The sequence below is a fragment of the Sceloporus occidentalis genome, unplaced genomic scaffold (assembly GCF_023333645.1).
Source record: "Sceloporus occidentalis isolate IW3139 unplaced genomic scaffold, rSceOcc1.0.p SCAF_215, whole genome shotgun sequence".
Classification (NCBI taxonomy): Eukaryota; Metazoa; Chordata; class Lepidosauria; order Squamata; family Phrynosomatidae; genus Sceloporus; species Sceloporus occidentalis.
The window spans coordinates 1,199,443-1,212,519 of NW_028317195.1; the positions used below are offsets into that span (position 1 = coordinate 1,199,443).

General features: G+C 41.9%; 1 protein-coding gene and 1 non-coding gene across 2 annotated transcripts; one reads left to right on the forward strand and one right to left on the reverse strand.

Annotated features, from left to right (window-relative positions):
• Positions 1 to 997: 997 nt before the first annotated feature.
• On the forward strand, positions 998 to 1,127 carry LOC149277408 (small nucleolar RNA SNORA35). The gene has a single exon (XR_016279063.1). It is a non-coding gene; the product is annotated as a small nucleolar RNA SNORA35 (small nucleolar RNA).
• Positions 1,128 to 3,772: 2,645 nt separating this feature from the next.
• Positions 3,773 to 12,842, reverse strand: LOC149277409 (retinol dehydrogenase 7-like). The gene is made up of 4 exons (XM_089502985.1): positions 12,527 to 12,842; positions 10,302 to 10,560; positions 9,331 to 9,494; positions 3,773 to 3,999 (listed from the first exon to the last, which is right to left on the reverse strand). Exons 1-4 carry the CDS (start codon positions 12,840 to 12,842, stop codon positions 3,773 to 3,775), a joined length of 966 nt encoding a protein of 321 aa, XP_089359111.1.
• Between the last annotated feature and the right edge of the window lie 235 nt (positions 12,843 to 13,077).

Consider the following 13,077-nt stretch of genomic DNA (forward strand, 5'->3'; position numbering starts at 1 on the left):
ATGGAGTGAAGGTGTATAAGCTCTGCGAGAGCGAGACAGGATATACTCATGCCTTCCGGGTATACGAGGGTAAGGATAGCTACCTTGACCCTCCAGGTTGCCCAGATCATCTGGGCACCAGTGCCAAGATTGTTTGGGACCTAATATTCCCCCTTATGAACAAAGGCTACCACTTGTATGTAGATAACTTCTATACAAGCGTCCCTTTGTTCAAGCTGCTGTATTGTTTCGATACGGTAGCTTGCGGTTCTATAAAAAAGAACCGCTTGGGTTTCCCACAACGCCTGGTACGAACCCGGCTAGGAAAGGGGGAGACCTCAGCTCTACGCCAAGAGGAGCTTTTGGCATTGAAGTTCAAGGACAGAAAAGAGGTGTGCATGCTGAGCACCATCCACGATGAGAGAACCGTGGAGGTTTCTGTCCGTGGCAGAGCTGGGGTCACTACAAAGCCAGTGTGCATCAGGGCCTATAACAAGCACATGGGTGGAGTTGATCTGTCAGATCAACTCCTACAGCCCTACCTCATTATGAGGAAGACAAAGGCCTGGTACAAGAAGGTTGCAATTTATCTAATGCAAATTGCAACCTATAACGCTTTTTTGCTGCACAAAAAAGCAGACACTGGGCTGAAGCTGTCTTTTTTGCAGTTTCAGCTCGAAGTAATTTCAGGTATCTTGTACCGTGATGCACCTGGTCCCCAAGTAGTGATGGGAACCAACAGAATTGGGGCTACCCATTTTATTTTTAAAATCCCCCCTACAGCAAAGAAGCAGAATCCCCAAAAGAGATGCAGGGTATGCTACAGCAGGGGGCAAAGAAAGGACACCACATTTTACTGTCCAGATTGCCCTGGAAAACCTGCACTCTGTGTCGGTGACTGCTTCAAGCTGTATCACACAGTTTCCCATTTTTAATTTTTTTTTTGTTCCTGCTCCATTTTTGTTACATTTACTGTTTTTTAGCTTTTATTTGCTCCACCATTTTTAAGCGTTTTTATTTGCACTGTCAAGTGACCCCTGTGTCCATTCCGTGGCATGAGGGACCACTTAAGGTGCTAGATCAAATCCCTTCTTGGAGATAGGCCAGGCTTTCTTGTAACCTGTCCCTACTGATAGTTGGGTACAAGCATTTTTCTTTACCCAGATGTAAAATTCCTACTGAATTTGAATTGCTCATGTTCCAAATGTGGCCCTTTTGCCCCCAAACAATCTGACAAACCCATGCATGTGGGGTATCAATGTACTCAGGAGATGTTGCTGGACACATATCTGGGTGTTGTGTGACAGCAACATATACCAGGAGCTGTAATTTCACACCTGAAGTACAAAGTATGTGAAAAAAACACCAAAAACAATTACTATCCCAAACTTTGACAAGGGTTGGTGGTAGGATTAGTGCATGGAAAGGGTTAAACTATCAGCATCTAAAATACCCTGGGGTGTCTAGTTTTCAAAAATATATGGTTTGGTGGGGTAAATTTAATTTGCTGGCTTCAAAGATGCCCCAAATACCACATAGAGACAGAATTACCAGATTCAGAGAAAAATGGTTTTGAATTAGCAAAACGCTACTTGTACTTATTGCCCCATAACGTGTAGAAGAAAGCAAAAAAACATAAAAACATTGGGTATTTCTAAACTCGGGATAAATAGTAGAATCTATTTAGCAGGTTTTTTCAGTAGTTTTTTATGATGAATAAAAGATTTTTCAAATAAAAGTGAGAAAATGTGTTTTTTTTTCAATTTTTCGTCATATTTTATTATTTTTATTATAGGAAATTACATCATATGAAAAAAAATTTGGTGTCTGAAGAAAGCCCTTCTTGTCCTGAAAAAAACAATATATAACTTGTGTGGGTTTAGTAAATGGGTTAAGAGAAAATTACAGCTAAACACAAACACAGCAGAAACGATAAAACAGCCATTGTCACGAAATACCCCTGTGTTTCCAAATAAAGGGAGTCCTGTTTTCACCTCAACATGAGTGTTGCCTGATGTTTGGGGTGGGCTGCTATGATCCTTTATTGTCCTTTTCAGGAAAATAGCCACGCTGTGTAGCTAAGCTTCGGATAGCCACAGTGCCAACGCAGCTCCAGTTCAGCAATGTCCCCCCTTCTATCTACAACGCTGGTTCTGCCTGGCGCTGAAGGGTTTAATTCTTGGTGTCCTAGCAGGAGGAAGCAACGTTTGGCAGGAGTACCCAGTCGGGGTACAGGGCGTCCCGTCACACATCTCAAGGGTAAGTATATATATTATAAATTATGTATTATAAATATCTTAAATACTCCCTGATTTCAAAAATTGGAAATGGGGTAGAGCATGATTGCAAAAAATACAAGGAAAAAAAGACAATCAAAACCATGAGATTCGATTGGAATCCCTAGTATACCCTGCCAGCTGATGTATTTGTTTACAATCAGGTGGTGGTGATTATTTACTTTTACTCTGTAAAAAATGGAAGAATTTGCTGGAGAATTGGCATGTTTAGTAAAATAACCTAAATGCCTAGTTAATCCACCTAATACTTGAAGACAGCACTTTTGTAAAGAATGCATAAAAAAGAAAACATTACCTGATTACATTAGTAATAATAGGAGATAAAATACACTGATCACCCATAACATTATGACCACAGACAGATGAAGTGAATAATAATCTTGCTATCATGGCACTTGCCAGTGGGTGGGATATATTAAGCAGGAAGTGAACATTTTGTCCTCAAAGTTGATGCGTTAGAAGCAGGAAAAATTGGCAAGTGTAAGGATCTGAGCGACTTTGACAAGGGCCAAATTGTGATGGATAGACGAGGGTCAGAGCATCTCCAAAACTGCAGCTCTTGTGGGGTGTTCCCGGTCTGCAGTGGTCAGTACCAAAGTATCAAAAGTGGTCAGAGAAAGGAAAAGCAGTGGACCGGCGACAGGGTGATGGACTGCCAAGGCTCATTGATGCACATGGGGAGCGAAGACAAGCTACTGTAGCTGGAAAAAAATAATGCTGGTTCTGATAGAACAGTGCATCACAGTTTGTTGCATATGGGGTTGCGTAGCTGCAGACCAGTCAGGGTGCTCATGCAGACCCCTGTCTACTGCTGCAATGGACAAAGGTGGCCTCATCTGATAAATCATGTTTTCTTTTACATCATGTGGATGGCCGGTTACCTAGCGAACAGGTAGCTAGCGTTTACCTAAAGTTCCTAGCTACCTGTTCACATAGCGACAGGATGCATTCCTAGATGTCCCACCTCACAACTTACAGGACTTAAAGGACCTGCTGCTAACCTCTTGGTGCCAGATGCCACAGCACATCTTGAGAGGTCTAGTGGAGTCCATGCCTCAACAAGTCAGGGGGTATCTACACAATATTAGGCCGGTGATCATAATGTTATGGCTGATCAGTGTACACTTTAACTTAGCCCATCAAGCTAGAATGGAAGTGTGATGTTATTAGTCTCTACCTCACTATCCTGTATCAACACAGCTTTGTTCAAATTATGGTTATTCTTACAACCTTTTGAGCTTAAATGTGCAGCAGTGGTCAAGAAGCTTATTTAGTGCCATTTGATGCACTTTTGAGCACTTTTTGTCTCTCCCCCTTAAGAACCATTATTTATAAAATGGTATAGAACATTTTATGTTAACAGGTTGAACTTCCAGCTATGCAATGCTAGAAAGTGAGATTTAAGACATGGACACCTTAATTAATTAATCAGCATTCTTCTTTAATATCTATTGACAGTAGTTAAAATGAAATAATTAGCAAAGCAACCAGAAGAATTAAGTCTGTTTTTCTCCCTGAGCTGGTTTTGGAGCAGAATGACTTAACACATAGTCAGTTATGGGAGTTGGAAGGTAAGAAAGAGGGAGGTAGTACAGTTTGCAATCCCAACCAGGAGAGTATCTTGTCCATGGGTAAACAGCAGTCAAGGCATGTTCCATGCAGTATGTGACTTCACTTAACTTGGAACTGGAACAGTTTAAGAGACACTCTAAATGCCTGTAACCTTTGTACATATAAAAAAAAAAAGTAAAAAAGGAAAGTATTATTAGTATCTTTTTTTCCAAAACAGCCAGAACAAGATCATTGACTTGCAGATGGTGGCACAAAAGCAATAACCAAGTAGTTATTCTTATTTTTTTATAGTAGTACCATAATATTCCACAATGTTGCATCTCTAATTATATTGGGAGAAGCTTATGAGCTGATCGTGGGAGACACATTTGCACAAACCAGCTTTGGTGTTCTTGCTTGGGTTAGTGCTTGATAATGGGGCCTATTCACTAAAGGGAGTTATAGTTCTGGTTTCAGTTCCTTTACTTCACTATACATTATGAAGGGCCAATCCCAGTGATCTTCTGCTGCTAAAAAGAGCTTGGCTGGAAAAAAAAAAAGAGCTTGGCTGGCCCTGTATAATGTATAGTCTTATACAAATATAATGTAAGTCTTCTTGCCCAATGCATTATACAGGGCCAGCTCAGCCCTTCATAATCCTGTAGTATGTTATGTGTCAATAATGTTAATCCTTTTCTTGAGGTATCTGATGTGGGATCCGATATTCCTCATAGACATTCCAAACCACCACATGGGACATCAACAGAGTGAGCATGGTTTCCCAGCATTTCCAGGTCAACTATGAATCATCTTTTGCCAAGAAGTCCTTAACCACCTCAACAGTAACACCACAAGAATGAAAGCCCTCCAGATTGTGGGTATTGTTATTGAGGAATGCTGAGGATAAAGGGTGAAGGTACTGATATGTTGGACGAGAGAAGCAACACAGCTTTTGGACAAGCCAGGATACGAAGCAGCAGAGCCCTATCCACTTTGGCAGAGTTAATAATAGAGGTGCACAAAAGTCAGCTCGGATGCTAGAACACCATCCCAAAGAGGCAGTCTGAGATGCCGGAATGCACGACGCCAGAGCTGCATCCTCAGCAGCCAATGGAGGTACAGGGATTTCCAGCAGCTGCCAGAAGTGCCAGGATGTGGCATGTCAAAACCTCATGCCCAGAGGCACTCAGAAGTGCCAGGATGAGGTACATCACAACTCCACATCCACAGAGGCAATATAAGATGCCATGATGTAGGGTGACAGAGTGTCAGGACTCAGGTAAGCAGGTCAAGTAGGAGCGTAGTTGCAGGGGATACCTGGGGCTCTGTCTGTACCCCACGATGCATGATACCAGACAGGAAGGTACAGACAGGCTAAGAGAAACACACACACATGGCTGGATGACACCTCAGACTCGGCTAGGGAACAGGTACCTCAGACTTGGATCTGTAGCTGGACTGGCGGGGGGACTGGAGACCCTCAGGCAGTGCACATGACAGGAAGCCCTCAGGCAGGGCACATGGCAGGAAGTCCTCAGGCAGGGCACATGGCTGGAAGCTCTCAGGCAATCAAACGTGATAACAGAAGGACAAGGTTGACAAGCCAAATCAGTTATCCAGGAGAATGGTCACAAACAAGCCGGGTCAAAAACAGAAGATGAGTAGGAAGTTGCTTGGATAAATATAGGACCAGCATACAGAGCCACAGCAGTAAGCTGCTTACACTGCAATGCAAATGCCCACACTGAAGGTGCCCTTAGAAGGTGCCCTAAGCAGGTACGGCAGTGCTAAACCCAGGTAATGTGGCTCACCTGATCAGAAAATTAGTAGCAGGGGTGCTGCTGAGAGGGAAGGGTGGCCACTAGTGACTGCTGGTAGGGATGAAGGTAGGTATAATTATCACATGGTTCAGGCTGGCAGGGTGGAATCCAGTGACAGTCAGAATTTGCCGGGATGCAGGATGCCAGAACTTCATTCACAGAGGCAATCTGAGATGTCAGGATGCAGGATGCTCAGCAGCAGTCAAAAATACAATGGGAGAATATTTATAGAAAAGACACACAGCATGAGTATAGTGCACAAGAGAAAAGAAGATCCTGGACATGGTTATGTCATCACTGAATTACAGTTGCTCCTTGACAAGCATGCAGTACAAGAATAGAAAAATATGTAACCCAAACACACTGTTTGCACAAACAGATCTACTGCACATTTGCATTAAATCTGTCATCAGGTCTGTCTATTTTGAGGAGGGAGAAATGTAACTCATGCTGGACCTGCTAGACTCCCTGGTTATATATACCGTATTTGCTCAATTATAAGACAACCCTGATTATAAGACGACCCCCCAAAATCTGAATATTAATTTATGAAAAAAAGAAAAAGCCTGAATATAAGACGACCCTATAGGAAAAAAGTTTTACCAGTAAATGTTAATTCATGTAAACTATGTGAACAATTGTTTGTTAATAAAAGCTATGATTTAGAAAAATATTTTGTTTTTATTTCCTTTTTTTTCAACCTGCCCCCCCAGTTATGCACATCTGCCCCCAGGCTTGCCACTCTGCCCCAGAAATGCCTTATACCCACTGTATGCCACTGTGCCCCATGATATGCCTTTTGACCCCCTATGTGCCACTCTGCCTCCAGAATTGCCTTATACCCCTATATGCCACTCTGGCATTTAGGGGGTTAAAAGGCATATTATGGGGCAGAGTGGCATATAGGGAGGTATAAGGCATTTCAGGAGGCAGAGTGGCGTATAGAGGGTTAAAAGGCATTTCTGGAGGCAAAGAGGCATTAAGGGGGTTAAAAGGCATTTCACAGAGCACTCTGCCTTCAGAAATGCCTTATGCCCCCCATTTAACACTCCCTCCCCTCCCTCCTTCAAACTTACTGGTGCTTCTGAGTCTCCGGTGCTTAGTCCGGGCAGCGTGTACTGCTCTACGCAATTCGCGTAGACAACTTCCGCTTGAGCAGAAGTTGTCTACGTGAATCGCGTAGAGCTCTACACGCTGCCCGGACTAAGCACCGGGGACTCAGAAGCACCGGTAAATTGGGGGGGGGGGCATAACACAGGAGGATCCAGGTCCCCTGCATCGCTGCGGGGGATCTGGATTTTAGTCTCATAGTCAGACCTATTTGAGGTCTGATTAGAAGACGACCCTGATTATAAGACGAGGGGTATTTTTCAGAGCATTTGCTCTGGAAAAAACCTGGTCTTATAATCAAGCAAATACGGCGTGTATATATATATATATATATATATATATATATATATATATATATATATATATATATATAATGTGTGTGTGTACAGTTGTGCTCACAAGTTTGCATATCCTTGGAGAATTGGTAATATATGTACCATTTTTTAAGAAAACATGTGTGAGCAGGCAAAACATATTTATTTTATTTCTTATGGGAGTCATATTCAACTGTAGGTTATAACAGAATGGCACAATCATAAAACAAAACATGGCAACAAAGTAAAAAATGAAATGACCCCTGTTGAAAAGCCTGCATACCCTTAGTTCTAAATACTGTGTATTGCCCCTTTAACATCAATGACAGTGTGCAGTCTTTTGCAATAGTTGTCTATGAGGCCCCAAATTCTTGCAGGAGGTATAGCAGCCCATTCATCATGGTAAAATGTCTCCAGGTCATGCAAACTCTTTGGTCATCTTGCATGAACTGCACGTTTGAGATTCCCTCAGAGTGGCTTGATGATATTAATGTCAGTAGATTGGAGACTGTGATGACCACTCCAGAACCTTCACTGCTGTAGCCACTGGAAGGTCAACTTGGCCTTGTGCTTGGGGTCATTGTCGTGCTGGAAAGTCCAAGAGCGTTTCATGCGCAGCTTTCGTGCAGAAAATGCAAATTGCCTGCCGGTATTTTCTGATAACACGCTGCATTCATCTTGCCAGGGCCGGCCGAAGACTTAACGCCGTCTGGGGCGAAGTTTAAAATGCCGCCCCCCGCCGACGCCGGGGGGGGGGGCGGCATTATCTACCCCCCCCCACCGGTACTTACCCTTAAACAGTCCTGCGGCGAGTCTCCCTGTGCTGCCACGGTGCCGGCTTGTAATGCTGAGCGCCGGAAATTCACGTCACTTCCGGCGCTCTGCATTACAAGCCGGTACCGAGACCGAACAGGGAAACTTGCCGCAGAGGAGAGAGAGAGGGGCGCCGAGCGGGTAAGCGAAAACCACTCGGTGCCCGAGTGCCGCCCCTTCTGAAGTGCCGGCCCTGCATCTTGCCATCAATTTTACAAGATTCCATGTGCCTTTATAGCTCACATACCCCCATAACATCAATGAGTCACCACCATGCTTCACAGTGGGGATAGCATTCTTTTTGCTATAGGCCTTGTTGACTATTCTCCAAACATAGCACTTATGTTTGCGACCATAAAGTTCTATTTTGGTCTCTCTTCACTCCATATTACAGTGTGCCAGAAGCTGTGCCAGAGGCAAGTCAAGGTTATGGCTTTTTGTGGCATTGAGGCAGTATAGGCTTCTTTCTGGTAACTCGTTCATGCAGCTCATTTTTGTTCAAGTATCGTCGTCTTGTGCTCCTTGAAACAATCACTTTATTTTTTTTTCCAGAGCAGCCTATATTTCTCCCTGTGGGTTTTTCTTTGTATCCCAAACAATTATTCTGGCAGTTGTGGCTGAAATCATTCTTGGTCTACCTAACCTTGGCTTGGTATCAAGAGATCCCTGAATTTTCCACTTCTTAATAAGTGATTGAACAGTATTGACTGGCATTTTTAAGGCTTTGGATACCTTTTTATATCCTTTTCCATCTTTATAAAGTTTTATCCTTGTTACGCAGGTTTGAGGCCATCTGTGCGACAGTTAAAGCTCTGCCAAAATTAGGTCATGCAACGGGACAATGATCCCAAGCACACCAGCAAATCTACAACAGAATGGCTGAAAAAGAAAACAATCAAGGTGTTGCAATGGTCCAGTCAAAGTCCAGACCGCAACCCAATTGAAATGCTGTGGCAGGACCTTAGGAGAGCTGTGCATAACCAAATGCCCGCAAACATCAATGAACAAAGGCAACATTGTAAAGAAGAATGGGCCAAAATTCCTCCACAGCAATGTGAGAGATTGATTAATTCATACAGAAAATCATTACTTCAAGTTATTGCTGCTAAAGGTGGTTCTATAAGCTATTGAATCATTAAGTGTACTTAGTTTTTCACACATGGCTTCTCTATTTTGACTTTATTTTTGTTTCATAAACAAGGTGTAATATGACAAGGTGTAATATGTGTTGTTGTCCATCTGAGGTTGCATTGACCTAATTTTTAGACCTGCTAAGGAACAGAGTTATTATGTCCTGATATGTAAAACCATACAGAGGGTGTATTTTCTTTTTCACATGACTGTATATATATATATATATATATATATATATATATATATATATATATATATAATTCTACCTGTAATGCTGACATTTTCACAGGTCAAAACAATATAAGACCTTACTTTGTTGGTAAAACTGCTCTCCATATGCTTCCTTAATCTCAGCAGGGGCATTTTCCCACAAACGCTTGAGGTTATTTATATGTGGCTCAGTGTTATTCATTGGGGTTTTGAAAACACCAGGCTCTATGATGGAAACTTTGACACCAAAATCCTGCATTTCTCTTCTGTAAATAATTTTATTTTGGTCAGTATTGGACACTTAAAATGTGGAAAACAATAGACTAAAGTGTTCTTATTTGTAGAACAATTAAGAACATTGAAGACACGCAGATGCAGCCAAATTCTAATACAGCTCTGAAAATGCCTTGTCCAAAAGCAGCACAGGCAGATGTTTGGGGACAAAGATGGCACAGGCAAGCTATTTGGGGGCACAAACGATACAGGCAAGCTGTTTGGGGGCAAAAATGGAATAGACAAGATGTTTTGGGACAAAGATGGCAAAGGCAAGTTGTTTAGGGGCACAGAAAGCAGAGTCAAGCTGGTTGGGGGCACTAACAGGTTGTTTGGGGCAATGATGGCACAAACAAGCTATTTGGTGCAAAGATGGTACAGGCAAGCTGTTTAGGGGCACAGACACGCTGTTTAGGAGCAGAGATGGCACAGACATGCTGTTTCAGGACAAAGATGGTAAGGTAAACTGGGGGCACAGATGGCACAGACAAACTGGTTGGGAGCACTGACAAGTTTGGGGCATAGATTGCACAGGCAAGCTATTTGGTACAAAGATTGTACAGGAAAGCTGTTTAGGGGCAAGAAAGGCACGGACAAGCTGTTTGGGGCACACAAACGCTGTATGGGGGTGCAAAGACTAGTTCTAGAATGACATATAGAAATATTTTTCCTGCTTGTTTGTGGACTAAATTCTAATGCATGCTGAGGAACACCTTAAGAAAAAAAATCATAAATTGATGTTCTGTGCCTTGTATGGATAGGTCAACACAAACCCTTTGCAGTTGTGTTATGATGCTTACCGTAAACTGTCTGAAAATGCTTCAACACCATATTTTGAGGGGCAGTAGCCACCTCCGACTGCAGGCAATCTCCCACCACAGCTTGAAACATTAACAATGCGTCCTTGAGCTTTTCTGACGAGAGGCAGCACATTAAGTGTCACATCAACCAAACCAAGAAAATTTACATTCAGCACCTTTGCAAAATCTTCCCTTCTTTGCCATTCATTGGGGCCAAATGCATATCCAAATCCAGCATTATTCACTAGACCCCACAGCCCTGCAATACACCAAAGAGTATATAAGCAGAACAAAAAAGTACATTTTTAATGAAGACAAAAGCACACATTTGGTATTTAATAGTCAAACATGTAAACAGAACAGAATGAAGATCCGTTAAGGATATCTCTTGTAACTACGGATGAGGTTATGATCACATAACTGTTGTCAACATAGCTCTAGATTTAATTTAATTTATTTTTTATTTTGTTTTTGAAGAGGGGGGAAAACATATTTTTTTTATCTCACGGTAGCTGACCACGCATTGATTAAGAATCATGGCTCTGTGGGGTCTCTACAGCATATACCAGGGACAGACTGGTGATGCAGAATGTAAGGCTCCTACCTGGCAGTCAACTTCCTCTTCTCCCAATCCAAAGGGGCTCACAATACTTCGTATGCGACTTAGAACCGCATTACTTTCTTAATGTGCAGAAATCCTGAAATCACTATGGTCATTATTCTGCCCTCTAATCATTCAGAGGGGGATGGTCAGTGTCCTATGAAGCTTCCAAGTTTACAACTGCTGAGTGTTCAGTTGTATTGTGCTGACAGACAGGTTTCCCTCTCTGTGTCCCTCCTGCTTTAAGTGCCTTTGTTACTACCATTTGGCTCCCTGACCTTTTGGCTTTGGACACCAATTCTACTGACCTCTGGCTCCCTGAATCCTGGCTTGGCTTGTCTCCTGAATTCTGCTCGCTTGTGCTTACTGTTACCCTCGGAAGGTTTTTTTTCCAAGTTTGGTCCCTTCCGGTGTGTACCATTCTTAGCAATGGTGTCCATCCCTGCATACCGGGCTTCACCTTGCTACCTGAGTACCTACCTTATACAGAGCTAGCCCTAGCACCTTAGGGCCAGAAGATAATCAAAATGATCTAATTTTGGGACTGGCAGACACCAATGTTTTGAATACTTACAAATGTACCGGTGGTCATACTGTTCTGAAAATGTCAATTTAGAGCCAGGGAGAGTCCAAGGTGTTATTAGACAACCTGATCTCCCATATCAATAGGAGAATTTCCCTCAGAATGTACTATTATGTCCTAAAGGACTTAATAGTATATGTAAAGGTCATTAACAAGTTAAAATAGCAGATGCTTTTAATAATGCTGATTACAATTGTACTATTGGAAACATGCAAGCCTTGCTGCCACATAGTATTAGAAAAAAGCTATATTGGTGGCAAAGTTAATAATACACACATAATATTAAAAAAACCTATATTGGTGGTAAAGTTAATAATTCACACAAGAAAAACACAGATGGAATGAAACCCAGGATGCCCAGAGAAATCACTGGTGATGTTTATCTACAAATTATCTAATGTGTCTCTTTTCAACCTTTGCTCTTCACATGCATAAGAATAAGAAACAGGACCATGGTTAAAAAGAAAATACCAATGTTTGAGCAGAGCCTAAAATGTGAGGCAAATAGGAATATTACTTTGGATTTTATAGGAACTCGCCCCAACCTTAGTGGTTTACTTAAGAATTACCATTTCTGTTTCCTAATTCAATCTTTTTTTTTCCCAGGAAGCTACATGAGAATTGATATTCTATTTTATCTCAGAATCGTCTTTAGCCTGCTATTTTATAGATTCTGTCACCAAAAAAATTTCTCATTGCCATTATTATGCAAGTTTAGAAAGAAAAAAAGTTATTCAAAGAACTGTCTTCACCCTATCATAAGGAAGGATTTTTTTCCCCTTCCTAGCAATGTTGTCTATTATTGACCCACAGAATTAATTTCTTCAAATGCAACAGAGTCTAAAAATTGTACATGCAGGATAGGTCTTTTGAAGAAAGCTATGCGCTGTAGGTTGCTTGGCATGAAACCTACTTTATTTTACTTTATATCACTCCATGCATCTACATCCTTTTTACTAAGAAACTATGTTTATTTATTACTATTACGTTTAACTTATATAGTACCAGTGGATTCTGTACCACTATGCAAAGTTTACTTACCTTCATCTCCAACTCTATCTGAAACCCATTTTGCAGCAGCGCTCACATTTTGACTATCAGTAACATCCAGGATTACTGTCTGCAGTCTGCTGGAGGTTGCTTTTTTTAGATTGGCAGCTCCTTTCTCTGTCAGACAAGCTGCCAGTACCCGCATCCCACGCTGATCTAGCTGCTTTGCGAGCAGGTTTCCAAATCCAGAGTCACATCCAGTGATCAATACATATTTACCTGGGATATTCTCTAGTGTTTGGCTCTGCCTATGCCACCTGCACCAGTAGATCAGAGCCAACACTACCATAAGCAGGGTGAGCCACATGATGGGACAGTCTCACTGAAACAAAGAACAATGTATATGAAGGCACAGCTGTATTGGGATTCTGCTCCAAGAATAGCTTGGATGTCTCAGATTAAATCATATTTAAATTAATGACAGTCACATCGCTAATAAAGTTATACATTATGCCAGCTAAACTCTCTTGCAGTGAATTTTACTAGGGATTTCCTTTTTTAATTCACTAGCTTTTGTGCTGTCATTAAAATCTCGGGACGTA

Excerpts from the sequence above, each read along its gene's own strand:
- LOC149277409 (XM_089502985.1), bottom strand. The coding sequence starts at position 12,842 with ATGTGGCTCACCCTGCTTATGGTAGTGTTGGCTCTGATCTACTGGTGC. Across the intron at positions 10,561-12,526 it reads AGATAGAGTTGGAGATGAAG|GGCTGTGGGGTCTAGTGAAT; the intron begins GTAAGTAAACTT and ends GGTGTATTGCAG. Across the intron at positions 4,000-9,330 it reads AGAGCAGTTTTACCAACAAA|GTTACAGGCATTTAGAGTGT; the intron begins GTAAGGTCTTAT and ends ATATGTACAAAG.